Raw genomic sequence first — 16481 nt, forward strand, 5'->3', positions numbered from 1 at the left:
CTCATACATAAACCGACCGGCAGCACCACGAGCTCTTGCTCTCCGCCTGCACAATGAGATGGTGCTGGTACCGTATGGAGGTTCCTACCTACAATGATTTTCAGCTCACGAGGGACATCTGGCAGCCTTCTGAGACATGTCACCTGGCACACTCAGGACTGGCACAACACAGAGACAGGGATGCTGGCCAACAGCCTGCCACACACACAACGGCCCCCGTCACAGAGAAAGGTGTGGCTGACATGCCGGTGTCCCCAAGGTTCTAAGGCCAGGATGCGAAGGATCCCTGTGACATACCGCAGAATGCCTGGACTGCTCAGGGTGTCAGGGCTGAGGAGCACCTCAAGGCCATCTCCTCACGGCAGCTCTTAAATCATGTACAAATCATCTGCCGATTTTTTTTTATATTTAATCATCCAGGCCTGAAATTCATACCCACTCCCCTATAGTCTCCCCTTTCTTTTATAATTTTTATTTATAAAATGGAAATATGGACAAGACTACAGGATAAGAGGGGTACAGGTCCAAATAATTTCCACCACCAGAACTCTGTATCCCATCCCCTCCCCTGATAGCTTTCCTATTCTTTATTCCTCTGGGAGCATGGACCCAGGGTCCTTGTGGGTTGCAGAAGGTGGAAGGTCTGGCTTCTGTAATTGCTTCCCCGCTGAATGTGGTCATTGACAGGTTGATCCATACTCCCAGCCTGTCTCTCTCTTTCCCTAGTAGGGCAGGGTTCTGGGGAAGCAGGGCTCCAGGACACATTGGTGGGGTTGTCTTTCCAGGGAAGTCAGGTTGGCATCATGGTAACATCTGGAACCTGGTGGCTGAAAAGAGAGTTAACATATAAAGCCAAACAAATTGTTGACTAATAATGAACTTAAAGGCTGGAATAGTACAGATGAATATTTGGGGTCTCCATTTTAGAAAAAGGACCAGGAAGAGAGTATATCAGGGAAGAGAGTAGCTCCCAGATATGGGAAAGGTGTATAAATATTGCTGACTGCAAACCCCATTGATTTTATCATTTTTAATTCAATAGAACAGAAAAAAAAACTGAATGGGAAGTGGAATTAGCAAGGGAGAAAGAGAAACTCTTACAGCCCTGCTTGACCATGTATGAAACTTCTCACCCTCCAGCAGGTGGGGACCAGGGGCTTGAACCTGGGGACCTTGTGCATGGCCATGTGTGCCTTCATTCAATAAGGCAAACTACTACCTGGTCCTCTCTCTTCTTTGCATTGTGAAAAAAGATAGTTCAGAATATGGTTTCTTGGTTCATTTAATTTGGAGTATAAAAATAAAAGCTTACTGATGCCAAAGATGGACAAAACTAAACAAAACAAAACAACCCCCCCCCCCCAATATCATCATCGCTGCTATTGCCTCTATGGGGGCCTGGCAGCAGAATCTCATCCCGGGAGAGCCATCATCCTCCCTGCTGGGTTATGCTGTCAGCAAGCTTCACCTCCAAGTTTCTAGTGATAGACAAAGTGATGAGAATAAGAATTCTCTAGGACTGAAATTGCTTTGGTATATTGGGACAGGGTTGGGGAGATAAGCCAGGGCCCCAAGCCTGGAACCTTGCACAAGTCCTTGCACTTAGTACTATGTACACTTATCTGGGTGTGCCAAAGCTTCCCCCACCCTTAAGTACAAGAAAATTCAGAAGCATCAGTCACTGCTCTCCGTGGCTGAAATGTTACCTGTGCTCTGTGGAGTTAAATTTCTACTACTACTGGAGGCCAAGCAGTAGCACACCTGGTTAATTACACACAGTACAGTGCACAAGGATCCAGGTTCAAACCCTGGTCCCCACCTGCAGAGGGAAAGCTTCACAAGTGGCTTAGCAGGGCTGCAGTTGTCTCTCTGTCTCTTTCCCTCTATATCATCTTTCTCTTCTCAATTTCTCTCTGTTTCTATCCGAATAGATAAATATAGATAGATAGATGATAGATAGATAGATAGATAGATAGATAGATGATAGATAAATGACATTTAAGAAAAGAAGAAGTAGGCGGTGGCATGCCTGGTTAAACATACAAATCACAGTGCACAAGGACCTGAGTTCAAGCTTCTGGCCCCCACCTGCAGGAAGGAAGCTTCGTGAGTGTTGAGGTTGGGCTGCAGGTGTCTCTCTCTCGGTCTCTTATCCTTTCTGTTTTCCCCTCCCCTCTCAATTTCTGTCTCTATCCAATAATATAAATAAATAATATAAAATGACTTTTAAAAAGGAAGGCCTATGTCTTACGTTTTAATCATGCAGGGGTGGGGGAGAGTCAGGGATCCATGAGAACCATCACGATGTCTAAATCTCTTTACCAGTCACGTGATTATGTCCATATGTCCGTGTGCACTGTCCATGATCTATGCACATCAGCCCTGGCTGACAGTAAATGGAGCAAAAGTCGACTGGGGAAGCTCCTGGAACTGAGAGAGAGGTACACACCCGCCAGGCAAGCAGAACACGGGGGCTGGGTGGTGACGCACCTGGTAAAGCGCATGTGTTGGAGTGCACAAGGACTTGGGTTCAAGCCTCTGGTCTCCACCTGAAGGGGGTGGCGTGGGGAGACACTTCAGGAGCAGTGAAGCAGGGATGCAAGTTTCTCTCTTTCTCTCTCCCTCTCTACCTCCCCTCCCCTCTCAGTTTCTCACCGTCTCCGATCAAGACAATACAAGATGAAAGGGAAGAGAGGAGCAGAAGCCAGGGCAATCCTGGGGGACACCCCTGCCCACCCCCGTCATCTCTCTCAATGAGGGGCAGAGTGGCCCAGAGCACTGACATTCTGCATGCTTGAAATCAAACGTTTACATATATATATATATATATATATATATATATATATATATATATATAAATATATATATATATATTTCAGGTAAAATGCAATTTGAATCCTGCAGCTGTATTCTTTACAGCTCACTAGTCGAGCAGTACAAACGTCTAGCGGCTGCCCAATTCAGCTTCACAGCGCAGCCGCACCCTGCACACAAGCCGCAGCTCTGCTGGGTAGTCCAGAGTGGGCAGGTCTCTTCCTGTTCTCATCGCAACAGCTCCTCCCTCGCTTCCTCTCTCGTCCTCCTTAATATCCTGACTTTGCACTGACCTCAGAAACCGAGGAGGAATGCAGGACCCTGGCTTTCCAGGTAAGAGGATGTAAGTGGGAACTGGAGGGAAGAACTGCCAGTGGAGGAGGAGAGAAAAGGTGCGCTTGGCAGCCTGTTGTTGTTGGTTCCTGTTTCCTGTCTGCGCTGGAACCAGGCTGTCCTCTGCTTTCAACACCATGATCTACAACTAAGGTCTCATTAGAGGACTGCTGGTCAGAGAACATGTATAGAAAGGGAATTATTTTTTTCTGTTTAAATGGAAGTGAGGCATCTGAAGGTTTTACAGATAAAAGCGGAATGAGTACATGAGTTCCCTGGTGAACTGACAGGAAGGGGCGTGAGGGCTTAATTCTGCATGGCCCCAAAGCAAGGCTGCACCCAGGCCAGGGAAGGGTGGTCTCTGGGAGGCAGGAGGCTGGGGATGGCACCTGTGTGAGCCTCTGCAGGTCAGGACAAGCTGGAGGCCAGCGGATGCTGGAGAGAAAGAAACTCAGCCCAAGGAGGTCAGCACCTTGGAAGGGCTGATTTACCTCTAAGCTACAACCAACAGAGCTTTGTTGTAAATGATGAGGGGGGACCTGACATCCGAGAAGGACATGAGGGAGTCAGTTAGGTCATGAGGTAGTGGGGGCTTGGGGGGTGGTGCAGTGTGGTAGGTAGACCCACATACATTGGACTGCAAGCTGGATCCACTCACTTGCACAAGACTGTAGCCATTCGGAGTCCATTTTATTCTAATGTGAAAATTAACAAATTAATCAATGCCCACATATAAAAGTTAGCCAAAACAGAGGAGAGAGAAGCAGGGAAATGCCCCCATGCTTTCCTCTTTGGCGTTTCCTTCACCTTTCTTTATCATCACACCTATTTCAACTTTTGTGTCCTAGCTGGCATTTTCATCACCGTGTTTTATATACATGTTCTTTCTCAGCTAAGAAGTTGTATCTTAGGGGCCAGAGGGTGGTGCACCTGGTTGAGTGTATACGTTACAATGGCAAGAAAGATCTAAGAGACCAAAGCTAAAAGTCAAGACAACTTTTAAAATCCATTTTTTTATTTATATATATATATATTTTAAAGCCAATGCACTGCTCAGCTATGGCATAGTGTGGTGCAGTGGAACCTCAAAGCTTCAGGTGTGAAAGTCTCTTACAGAACCATTATGCTGACACACAATCTTTATTGAGACTTTTTTTTCCCATCCTCTAGGGAGCTCGAGAGAACTAGTGAAAATAGAAACCGAAACAGGTTTTGTATCACGAAGGTCACAGTTGTAGGGAAGTCAGAGTCAGACAGCGCCTTATTGGATAGTAATATGCACTCCACAGAAAACTCTAGCTTGCTGTCTAGAGCAGGTGAGTGGGCTATAGGGAAGCTAGTTTTTGTTGGTGGTGATGGTGCTGGGGGCAGAGGTGATAGAGAAACCCCTGTGGGGATGAGACAGAGAGCAGAGACCTGGACACAGAGCCAGAATGAGTTGGACACTCAGCTGAGGAGGGAGCGCTCAGGGAGAAGGCACATATGTACAAATGGCTCAGAAGGCAGTCAGAGCTTAGAGGATTTAGGCAACAATGAGGACACCAGTATCAATAATAGTTTTGTAATTACTTTTGTTTTATAAAAGGAAACAATGACAAACCATAGGATAAGAGGGGTACAACTTCACACAATTCCCATCACCAGAACTCCGTATCCCATCCCCTCCCCTGATAGCTTTCCTATTCTTTATCTCTCTGGGAGTATGGACCCAGGGTCCTTGTGGGTTGCAAAAGGTGGGAGGTCTGGTTTCTGTGATTGCTTCCCCGCTGAACATGGGCGTTGATGGGTTGATCCATACTCCCAGCCTGCCTCTCTCTTTTCCTAGTGAGGAAGGGCTTTGGGGAAGCGGAGCTCCAGGACACACTGATGGAGTTGTCTGTCAGGGAAGTCTAGTTGGCATCATGCTAGCATCTGGAACCTGGTGCTGAAAAGAGAGTTAACATATAAAGCCAAACAAGTTGTTGACCAATCATGAATCTAAAGGCTGAAATAATGCAGATGAAGATTTAGGAGGGGTCTCCATTTTGTAGATAGTTAGTAGGCATATTTTAGTTATAATCCAAAGGGCCTGTGGCTATACTATTTTTTCCCCTGAGCCTGAAATATGATATGCTGAGGAGGGAGAGCTCAGGGAGAAGACACAAATGTACAAATTTCCCAGAAGGCAGTAAGATCTTAGAGGACTTAAGCAACGATGAGGACACCATTATTAGTAATAATTTTAAACAATGTTGAATTGTAGTCCGGGAAGTGGTGCAGTGGATTAGACTCTCAAGTTGAGGTCCTGAGTTCAATCCCCAGCACTGATGGGTCTAGGTCTTTCTCTCTTTCCTCCTATCTTTCTCATTAATAAATAAAAATGTTTTTTCTTTATTTATTAAAAAAGGGGACATTAACAAAACTGTAGGATAGGAGGGGTACAACTCCACACAATTCCCACCACCAGATCTCTATAGTCCACCTCTTTCCCTGATAGCTTTCCCATTCTCTATCCCTCTGGGAGTATGAACCCAGGGTCATTGTGGGATGCAGAAGGTGGAAGGTCTGGCTTCTGTAATTGCTTCCCCACTGAACATGGGCGTTGACAGGTCGGTCCATACTCCCAGTCTGTCTCTGTCTTTCCCTAGTGGGGCAGTGCTCTGGGGAAGTGGAGCTCCAGGACACACTGGTCAGGTTGTCTGTCTAGGGAAATCTGGTTGGCATCATGATGGCATCTGGAACCTGGTGGCTGAAAAGAGAGTTAACATACAAAGCCAAACAAATTGTTGAACCATTACGGACATTAAGGCTAGAATAGTGCAGATGAAGTATTGGGGGTACTCACTGCAGACTATTGTATACTTCTGCTTTCAGGTATATATTTTGCCCTAGTTTATGGATATGTGTGAACATATGCTCTATCTCAGGGGACCTGGTCTATATCTAGGTTTTGGGACTTTGTTAGGAAGTGAACCATCTGGAATGGAATTAGAGAATACTACGGAAGGAAAGGTCTCACACAAGTAATGAAGCTGAAGGGTTGTCATACCACACCTGAAGTCTCTGGACACAGTCTGAAGTGAAGCATGCTGGGGTGGCACTTGTTGCATTGATTAGGTTGCGATCGGCGGATGCAATAGTATTTGATATGAATTGAGAGAAGCAAGCAGGAAAGTGAGCCACCCTAAGGTTCCAGGACTGGGGGAAATAATAGGCTCTATAGTGGAAATGTGAGGTTTCTGCTGTCTTAGGGTTCAAGAAGACAATGGATAGTTATTGTTATCATCACATTATTTGGTAATTGGGTTAACTTGGAAAGGTCCCTTTGTTAGGGTTTACTGTATAATACCCAGCATTTTGTATATAGCTGTGCCACCGGTTGCTTCTGTTCTCCCTGGTCAAGGCTTTTGAGAGAGTCAACATATCAAAGATTCAGTCTATGTTTTAAAAAGTTCGAGACATATGATCAAATTTTCCCATCTCATATTAATTAGCGATTTATATGACTGCAATTTAATAGGAGTGTACATAAACACCATTCCAACCACCAAAAGACTGTGTCTCATTCCACCCACGACCCCACCCCCTGATGCCCCAGGAAGCCGAATGTATACCCTCCCCCTCACCACAGTGTTTTTACATTGGTGCCCTGCTCTCAATTTAGTCAGATCCTGCCTTTAGTTTCCCTTTCTGATCTTCTTTCTCAACTTCTGTTGATGAATGGTATCATCCCATACTCATCTTTATCTTTCTGACTTAGTTCACTTAACATAATTCCTTCCAGCTCCATCCAAGATGGGTCAGATTAGGTGAGTTCATTGTTCTTCACAGCTGCATAGTATTTCATTGTGTATATATACCACAGCTTTCTCAGCCACTCATCTGTTGTTGGGCACCTGGGTTCCTTCCAGGTTTTAGCTATTATGAATTGTGCTGATATGAACATAGGTGTACACTTATCTTTTTTATTGGGCATTATGGAGTCCTTGGGGTATATCCCCAGGAGAGGAACTACTGGGTCATATGGTAGGTCCATTTCTAGCCTTGTGAGAGTTCTCCAGACTGCTCTCTGGAGAGGCTGTGTCGGCATTCTGGCGGGGTGATCTCCAGCAGGAAGGCAACCGACTGGCTCTCTCTCACTCACTCAAGGGACGAAACAAAGCAAAGACACCGGGGAGAAATGATGTGTTCTCAAATCTCATTTATTGTCAGGTGGACATGAGTTTAAATAGAAAATCAAACAAAGAACATATTTCAAGCATGTCAGAAATTACAGGTTTCTTAAAGGTCAGCTTGCCCTTATGGTAGGGGGCTGGTATTACAGAAATTGATGAGGTACAAGACAGTTATTCTCCATGACGCAAGCAACTTAATTATCCAAAGATGTTTGAGAGAAGCATAGGGGTTAAACCAGTAGGGTGAGACAGAGAGAAGATGGATATCAAAAGGCCATATAGTTTGGAATTTCTCTTATCTGGGGTCTGAGGTGTATGATGGAGTGTGTGATAAGGTGTGTTCTCCTCTGTGATCAGAAGGTGAGGTGAACTTTGAGTAAGTGAACCTTAAGATAGGCAGCCATGTGGCCTGCAGCTAATGGAAAGGGGTAGTGAATTTTCTGTGGGCTTGAGAGTCAAGAAGGAAAGAGCCAAGTCTGAGAGATGTGGTTTCTCCTCTTTTCTCACCTTGGTTGAGAGAGACTAACAAGAGGGTATCTTCTCAGACTTCCATACAAGGATGGGGGGATTTCTCCCTAAGCTCTATCAAACTTACACATAGCCCCACAAGGCTGGACCAATTTACATTCCCACCAGCATTGCAGAAGTGTTCCTCTGTCTCCACAGCCTCTCCAACATGTGTTGCTGCTGTCCTTTTTGATGTATGCCATTTTCACAGGAGTGCGGTGGTATCTCAATGTTGTCTTTATTTGCATTTCTCTGACAATCAGCGACCTGGAGCAATTTTTCATATGTTTGTTAGCCTTTTGGATCTCCTCTGAAGTGCATGTTTTGTTCATATCCTCTGCCCATTTTTGGATGTGGTCATTTGTTTTTTTGTTGTTGTTGCTAAGTTTGCTGAGCTCTTTATATATTTTGGTTATTAGTCTCTTTTATGATGTTTGGCATATGAAGATCTTCTCCCATTATGTGAGGGGTCTCTTTGTTTGTGTGATAGTTTCTTTCGCTGTGTAGAAGCTTTTCAATTTGATGTAGTCCCATTGCCCAGAAGGCAGTGAGAGCTTAGAGGACTTAGGCAGTGATGATGACACCATTATTAATAATAATTTTTTAAAATGTTGAATTGTAGTCCAGGAGGTGGCACAGTGGATTACACTCTCATGCACAAGGTACTGAGTTCAACCCCCAGCAGTGATGTCTAGGTCTTTCTCTCTTTCCTCCTATCTTCCTCATTAATAAATAAATAAAACTTAAAAAATAATATTTAAGCATTCATCTCAAATTTTTGTTGAATAAACAGTACTGAAGTTTCTACTTGTTCTTCACTTTCTAAAATGGCATGGTTGTGTTTCTTTATCTGCAGGTGCTCAAGGTATGATGGCAGGCCAAGTCCCCACACAGTACTGGAACAGCCAAGGTGAGAGGGTGCTGGGGACCAACCTCTAGGGCAGAGAGGAGGGAGAAGGCAGAGCTTCCAGGGGCTTCTCCTGTCTTCCCAGCCTGTCCTCATGAGCGTCTGAGCAAAGTGCTTGCAATCCTTTCTCTTGTCTCTCCACCATCTGTAAAGTGAACACACTAGAATGATTTCTGCTTTTTTATTTATAAAAAGGAAACACTGAAAAAAAAACCATAGTATAAGAGGGGTACAGATCCACACATTTCACACCACCAGAACTCTGTATCCCATCCCCTCCCCTGATAGCTTTCCTATTTTTTATCCCTCTGGGAGCATGGCCATTGTGGGGTGTAGAAGGTGGAAGGTCTGGCTTCTGTTAATTGCTTCCCTGCTGAACAATTTCTGCTTTTTAGCTTCTCTTCTCAGTTGGAAGAGAGTGGGGAGAAAAGAGATTATGTCCCCAATCACTCAGTGAATTCTCTAGAGCCAACAAATTCAGCTACCCCTCTCCTTGATTTCTTTAACGACTCCATCTTTATCCCAATACTCATAAGAATCCATGGAATTTGGAGGCCCTTTGTCTAATTAACAACACATAGCACTGAGTGCAAAGGCTTGCTCAATAATCTGAGTTCAAGCCCCCAGTCTCCACCTGCAGGGGGGTGATGCTGCACAAGTTGTGAAGAAGGTCTTCAGGAGTCTCTCTCTCTCTCTCTCTCTCTCTCTCCCTTCTCATTTCAATTTCTCTTTGTCTTACCCAAATAAAATGAGGAAAAACAATAGTCACCAGAAGCAGTGGCTTCATAGCTAAAATTTCTACCATTAGATTGTCTCTGAGTTTTATGTCAGCTGAACAGCACTTGGCTCTGAGCCATGTCTGAGCCATGTTGGGTCTGAGCTACAAATATGCATGTGCACTTGTTAAGTTAGCACTTCAGGGTGTTTCTGGGTGGGTCATCTTGCATAGCCCTATGGACACTAGTGCTAGAGGGAAGGCTCTTGAGCAGGGCTGATGGAGTATCTGTTCCTCATCATCTTCTAGACTAGTTCAAGTCTCATGTCAAGGCAGCTGCAGAATCTGAAGACAAAGAGATGGCCCAACACAATGCAGAAGCACTTGGGTGTCTTTGCCTCCACCACATCTTACTCTCTTACTGCAAGGATGGAGCAGTCAGAGTAGAGAGAGACTCATCGTGTTGACAGGAAGAGCTGAAAAATACACATGCCAAGTATATGTGTGTAACTGATTGTTGGTCATCATTTCTCCTTCGGCTAATTCTGCTTCTGTTTCTATCCATGTAGGTCATCACGCCAGTTCCCTTGCATTGCTTGATGCTGTGGTCTATTTACATAATCATTGTTTTGCCTGAGACCTGCCCTGCCTGCAGGGTATTGGCTTAATCTCCACTGGTTAGAACCTTCGCAACAGCTGGAGACCTGCCCTGCCTGCAGGGCATCAGTTTAATCCCCACTGGTTAGATGGAAGCTTGCTACTTTCATGCTCTTTTCTTCTCCCCACCCCCTATCCTACCCACTTCCTTTTCCGACCTGCCACTTCGGCTTCAGAGGATATAAAGGCAGATCAATAAAGGCAGCATTGGATTATGTTCCTGCTCAGCCATGAGTTCCTGGTCGTCTCTCTCCCACCTGCTCAGCTAGCCTGGTAACTGATATTTAACGCACGACTTATGGTCCAATTCTCTCATCACTGACAGATACTCGAGGAGATGCTCTTGGTGCTGCCATCATACTCTCTGTGTAAGCCCTTCCTTCCCTTCCATGTCCTTGGTCTGCAATTCCATTTTGATACCCACAATATAATAATCTGAACCCCACTCCACAGGTAACCCTAAGTGATATCAGCAGTACTGTGTCCAGAGTCTTCATATTTTAGCAGTTGGATTTCTTGTCCTGGGACTCTGGTTGTCGTGTTAAGAAACTGTCTTTCCTCTCTGTCTCTATCAGTGCAATAATTATATCATAAACCATCACTTCAAGATGCCCTCTCTGGAGGTACCACTAATGTTGTTCATAGCTTACTTCCAACTTTTACATTGATAGGGCCAGGCAGCTGCACACCTGGTTGAGCACACACATTACAGTGCACAAGGAACCAGGTTGGAGCCCCCAGTTCCCACGTGCAGGGGGAAGGCTTCACACATGGTAAAACAGGGCTGCAGTTGTCTCTCTCCCTCTCTACTTCCCCTTCCCACTCGATTTCTCTCTGTCTCTATCCATTAGTAAATAAGTAAAAATATTTTAAAGAGAATTGGAAAAAACTACATTGAGCAATGAGACTTGTTAAAATTATGGGGGCTGAATGGTAATGCACCTAGTTAAATGCACATGTTACAGTCCACAAGGACCTGGATTCAAGCTCTCAGTCCCCATCTATGAGGGAAAGATTCACAAGCAGTAAAGCAGTGATGCAAATGTCTCTCTCTCCCTCTCTACCTCCTTCCCTCTCAGTTTCTCTCAGTGCTATAAAATTAAGTAAATCCATTTAAAAAAATATTATGTTGTGATACAGAGTTAGTTAAACCACCTGAGGTTCTGGGTTCAATCACCAGTGTCATGCTAAAGAAATAAGGAAAAGAAAAGGGAAGAAAAAAATTAAGCTTTCCCTTATAGATGTTTGAACTATCCTTGTGTATGCAAATGTTTCAACATAACAGAAAAGAGATGACACTGATGAATACGGAATTCATCAATAAGAATTTATAGAAGCAGAGTGCAAGGCCCTGTAATCATGCTCTCTTTTTGCATTATTTTGTGGGGGTGGGGTAATGGTTTATAATGTAGTTGTTCACACATGGCTATTTCTCATGGCCTCACGATTGTCTATAAAACACTGTCAGGCCCGACACAGGCTATTCTTTTTGTTAAGTTGGATTGATATGCTGTAAATAATACTTCCAGAGTACTGAGTACACAGGCAGAGACAAGAAGATCATAAGTATCTGTTAGGAGGCAAGTGAGGCCTGCATGGTGACCAAAGTAAGGGAGAAAATAAAGAGACTGTTATGAAAACAAGAGAAAGATTAGAATCAAAGAACTTTGCATTTTGTCCCTACATTGTCAGATCTCTTCCAGGGTTTATTAATATATTAGCAAGTCCTGAAGATAAGCAGAGAATTCTGAACACACAAAAAGCAACTTAGGTGAATTTTAAAACTATTTGTACAGTTATTTTGATGTCAGAGTTTGTATTAATATGTTATAGCACTTTGATGTTGACTTTCAGCTATTCTTGGAATGAAATATGAATAAGAAAGTCAAACTAAGTCCATGATGGCAAAATAGATAAGACTTGTTATTCACTGTGATTTAGCAATTTTTTATTAACTCCAGGATTCTCTCAATTGATCCCAAATATGATTCTTAATTGGAAAAAATAAAGCTAGACTATTTAATTATAATTAATTTTACCAAGGAAATGTTATTTAGTAAGCTGTTGTTGTTACAGGAGTATAACTTAATTCCTCCCCAAAATGTGTGTTAGTTCACCTCACCCACAACGCAAGGGCCATCTGCTCCCACTGTCAGCCAACTGGTTCTTAAGCAACTCCTTAGTATCGACATGTACAAAATTGCCTGTTCCTGATTTACCTAGTCAATTTTAAACTATTTTTAATGATTATATATTGATTTATAAAACTTAGGAGATAACAGAGGTATAACTCCACACCATTCCCTCCTCTAGAGTTCTGTGATCCCATTCCCTCCATTGGAAGCTGTTGTGGTTCTCCCAGGGTCACAGATATGGACTGGCTATTATTTCTATAAAATGTGTCTATCCATCTTTACATATTTTTGTTCATTTTTTTCTATGGTCCTAATTCCTCTTCCTTTTTTTTAAATATTTATTTTATTTATTTATTCCCTTTTGTTGCCCTTGTTGTTTTTATTGTTGTAGTTATTATTGTTGTTGTCGTTGTTGGATAGGACAGAGAGAAATGGAGAGAGGAGGGAAAGACAGAGAGGAGGAGAGAAAGATAGACACCTGCAGACCTGCTTCACCGCCTGTGAAGTGACTCCCCTGCAGGTGGGGAGCCAGGGTTCGAACCGGGATCCTTATGCCGGTCCTTGTGCTTTGCTCCACCTGCGCTTAACCCACTGCGCTACAGCCAGACTCCCAATTCCTCTTCCTTTTAAAGTCACACCTATTACTAGATCTTAATGTCCTTTCATTGTTCCTCTTCTTTATTGTGCCCTGATGGAATTGCGGTTTAGAGCCCTCTGTTCATTTTCCCCTAACATTTCTTTTCTTCTAGGAGTATGGACCAAAATTCCTTTTGGGGTGCAGAAGGTGGGAGTTCTGACTTCTTTAATTGCTTCTCCACACTGGCAGGTTGATCCACACCCCCAGCTTATCTCTATATTTTTCTAGTGCAGTAGGGCTCATGACAGGTGAGGCTTTGAGACACAGTGGTGAGGGCATCTGCCCAGGGAGATTGGGATGAAATATTAGTAACATCTGTGACTTAATGGCTAACATGCAGGTGGACTGACAATATTGTCTGGGAAGATGGTGCTAGAGTTGATAATAAAACTAGAAAGCTAGATTAGGGCAAGGAGTAACTCTCAACCTTGAAGAAAATATAAAACTACAATGAAATGTTTACCAGACCAGTCTGACCCAAAAGTGACTAATTTTGATGCAGAACATTTATTTCTTCTGCAAATAACAGAGATCATTGACTTTTTGCAAGGATGTCCCTTTACTGCCCTAAAGAGATGCATTTTTGTGTTTCACCTATCTGTCTTGTTCATGGGAAGAAGTTAAGTTTCCAGGCCTGGTGGTGGCACACTTGGTGAGCCACTGGTTGCCATGAGCAAGGTCCTTAAATCAAGCCCCTTGATACTCACCTGCAGGCAGAAGTTCAAGAAAGGGGAAGCAGTGCTGCGATTGTCTCTCTTATTCTTATCTCCCCTTCCTTTCTTAATTCCCCTCTGTCTCAATAGAATAAATAAATAAATACACAAAATATAAAAGAGAAGTTAAATGCCACTACTAATATAAATTGAGGGGTAAAATCCCCCATTGGGATGTTCTATGGAACCTTTATGTTACTTCCGGAATTATCCTAGCAAGAAAAGCTACCACCAGCAGCTCTTTTTCACTTTGAAAGGACTTTGTCTCCTGCCCAGTGAGCAATAGATCAATCAAAGGTCAGATGAAGGAATCTAAGGAACCAGGAAGGTACTTGGTGCTTTCCCCAACACTGCAGCAAATCGTCAGACCTGCAGGGTTTTGACTGTAGTCTTCCTATGAGCACAGAGAGCACTCAGCAGAGGACACAGGTGGACAACAAAGCAGGACCCTGGTGAGTGGGCTGTCTGACGGTCAGACATTTGGCAATGACCCTAACACTGAATTTTCTTTTCTTGTGTTCCAGGAAACCAAGGCCTCAGAGATTCACAACTGAGACTTGTCTTGATGGGTCCAAGTAGGGCAGGAAAAAGTGCCACAGGGAACAGCATCTTGGGGAAGAGAGTGTTCCAGTCTGGCCTTGCAGCCGAAAGTATCACCAAGGTCTGTGCCAGAGGCACCAGCACGTGGAATGGAAGAGAAGTTGTAGTGGTGGACATGCCTGGCATTTTTGACAGTGATGTCAGGGATGCTGAAACCAGCAAGGAGATGGATCACTGCTTTGTCCTGAGCTCCCCGGGGCCTCATGCTCTGCTCCTGGTGGTCCCGCTATGCCACTACACCCAGGAAGAGCGCAAGGCCATGGAGAGGTTGCGGAAGACCCTTGGTGACACAGCCAAGGGACACATGATCCTCTTATTCACTCGGAAAGATGACCTGGAAGGTGTGGATTTCCTCGAGTACCTAAAGACAGCTCCAGAAGGCATTCGAGAGCTGGCAGGCATGTTTGCTGACCGCTTCTGCCTGTTCAACAACAGGGCAACAGGACCAGAACAGGAGGCTCAGAGGGCACAGCTTCTGGATTTGGTCCAGAAAGTGGTGATGCAGAATGAAGGAGGATTCTACAAAAACAAGAAATGCCAGAAGGTCTCTATGAACATGGCTGACCAAGTCTTCAAGGACTCCCTGAGAATCGTTCTTGTGGGGAAAACCGGCAGTGGGAAAAGCGCCACAGGGAACACAATCATTGGAGGAAAAGTATTTAAATCTGGACACTCAGCGCATGCCATCACCAAGAACTGCCAAAAAGAGTATCGAGAGTGGAAAGGGAAACAGCTCCTGGTGGTGGACACCCCAGGGCTCTTTGACACCAAGGAGAAACTGGACACGACCTGCAGAGAGATCAGCCAATGTGTCCTCTTTACCAGACCTGGCCCTCACGCCATCATCCTGGTGGTGGAGCTGCGTCGTTTCACAGAAGAAGAACAGAAAACCATTGCACTGATCAAGGCTCTCTTTGGGAACTCTGTCATGAAACACATGATCATCCTCTTCACACGCAAGGATGAGCTGGAGGGGAAGTGTCTGACTGACTTCATAGCAGAATCAACTGTAAACCTAAGAAACATCATCAAGGAGTGTGACGACCGCTACTGCGCCTTCAACAACAAGGCCCAGTGGGTGGAGAACGACTGTCAACTGCAGGAGCTGATACAGGTGATAGAGAAAATGGTGCAGAAGAACAAAGGAGGCTATTTCTCAGACAATATTTACAAGGATGTCGAAGAGAGACTGAAGCAGAAGCAAGAAAAACTGAAGAAAATCTATGACGACCAACTGAAGAACGAAATTAAACTTGTGGAGGAGGAATGTGCTGGGATGTCAAGGGAAAAAATAGAGGAAAAGATCAATGTACTGAAGGAGCAGTATGAAAACAAAATGAAACATCTTAAAGAAGAAGCTGAGAGCAGTGTGTTTGCAGATCTGACAGATGCAATTAAGAAGATCCTCTCCAAAATATGGAACATGTTTTCCAAGTAAAAGAAGAGTCAGAATTGCTTCTCAGTCAGCTCTCACTAGATTGTACTACACTGAGCTCGATGGCAATATTTTCCATGCCACCTGTGCTTCTTACACGCTGAAATTGATGCTCTTCGTCTAGACTTGTGGGATGAGTCATTCTGATGGGGATTAATTGGACTCTGGGGATTGTTTTGATCAACACACCATGGAGTATCAGCTTGTGACTTCCATAGTTAGATAACAGAGAATGCTTCTGAGCTTCTCTAGGATCCCAGATCTTGGAACTTGGTTACCATATTATTGAGAAGTCAAGCTTCTCAAGGAGAGACCCACAGGAAGTGGACATGAAATCTTTGCCTATTTGTTGGTCAATCTCCCATATATCTGTCGGAACCAAACTACCAGTCCCTACAGTGAGGCAACACAGATCATGACCCAGGTTCCAACTGAACCACCTTGGATAAAGTGCAAGGCCAAGCCCTCTCCCCTTAACCTGACCCACAATTCAGGTTGCTAACAAAAGTAAAGAATTGCTTTCAACCACCTAGTTTTCTAATGTTCATTACTTGAGTATTACTAACCAAAATGATATATCTTCCCTTCTCATCCCATTAATATTTATTTATTTATTTACTTATCTTTATTTTCTTTTTTCTTTACCAGAGAGCTTCTCAGGTCTTACTGATGGTAGTGTGGGGGAATTGAACCTGAGACTTTGGAGTCTCAGGCATGAGAGTCTCTTTGCATGACCATTATGTTATCTATCCCCACCCTTTTTATTTTTTATTCATCTATTGATTTATTTTTTCACTAGGCTTAACACGGGAGCTCAGTGCCTGTGCCATGACCCCATTGCTCCCAGTGGTCTCCTACACCTCTTTATTCCTTC

At 44.1% G+C, this 16481-nt stretch overlaps 1 protein-coding gene across 2 annotated transcripts; it reads left to right on the forward strand.

The window, feature by feature from the left end:
- The first annotated feature begins 3045 nt into the window (after positions 1–3045).
- On the forward strand, positions 3046–16135 carry LOC103125065 (GTPase IMAP family member 7-like). Of its 2 annotated transcripts, none has more exons than XM_016193747.2 (3): positions 3046–3147; positions 8665–8718; positions 14097–16135. In XM_016193747.2, exons 1-3 carry the CDS (start codon positions 3126–3128, stop codon positions 15608–15610), a joined length of 1590 nt encoding a protein of 529 aa, XP_016049233.2. In that variant the 5' UTR covers positions 3046–3125; the 3' UTR covers positions 15611–16135. The 2 variants fall into 2 exon arrangements, with proteins under 2 accessions (XP_016049233.2, XP_060052786.1); XM_060196803.1 differs by lacking the exon at positions 3046–3147 and adding an exon at positions 12972–13006 and having other exon boundaries at positions 8668–8718.
- Positions 16136–16481: the final 346 nt, after the last annotated feature.

This window comes from Erinaceus europaeus, chromosome 8 (assembly GCF_950295315.1).
Source record: "Erinaceus europaeus chromosome 8, mEriEur2.1, whole genome shotgun sequence".
In the NCBI taxonomy this organism is placed as follows: domain Eukaryota; kingdom Metazoa; phylum Chordata; class Mammalia; order Eulipotyphla; family Erinaceidae; genus Erinaceus; species Erinaceus europaeus.

Coding starts and splice junctions, on each gene's coding strand:
- LOC103125065 (XM_016193747.2), top strand. CDS start 3,126: ATGCAGGACCCTGGCTTTCCAG. Junction 3,148..8,664: donor GCAGGACCCTGGCTTTCCAG/GTAAGAGGATGT, acceptor CTTTATCTGCAG/GTGCTCAAGGTATGATGGCA. Junction 8,719..14,096: donor ACAGTACTGGAACAGCCAAG/GTGAGAGGGTGC, acceptor CTTGTGTTCCAG/GAAACCAAGGCCTCAGAGAT.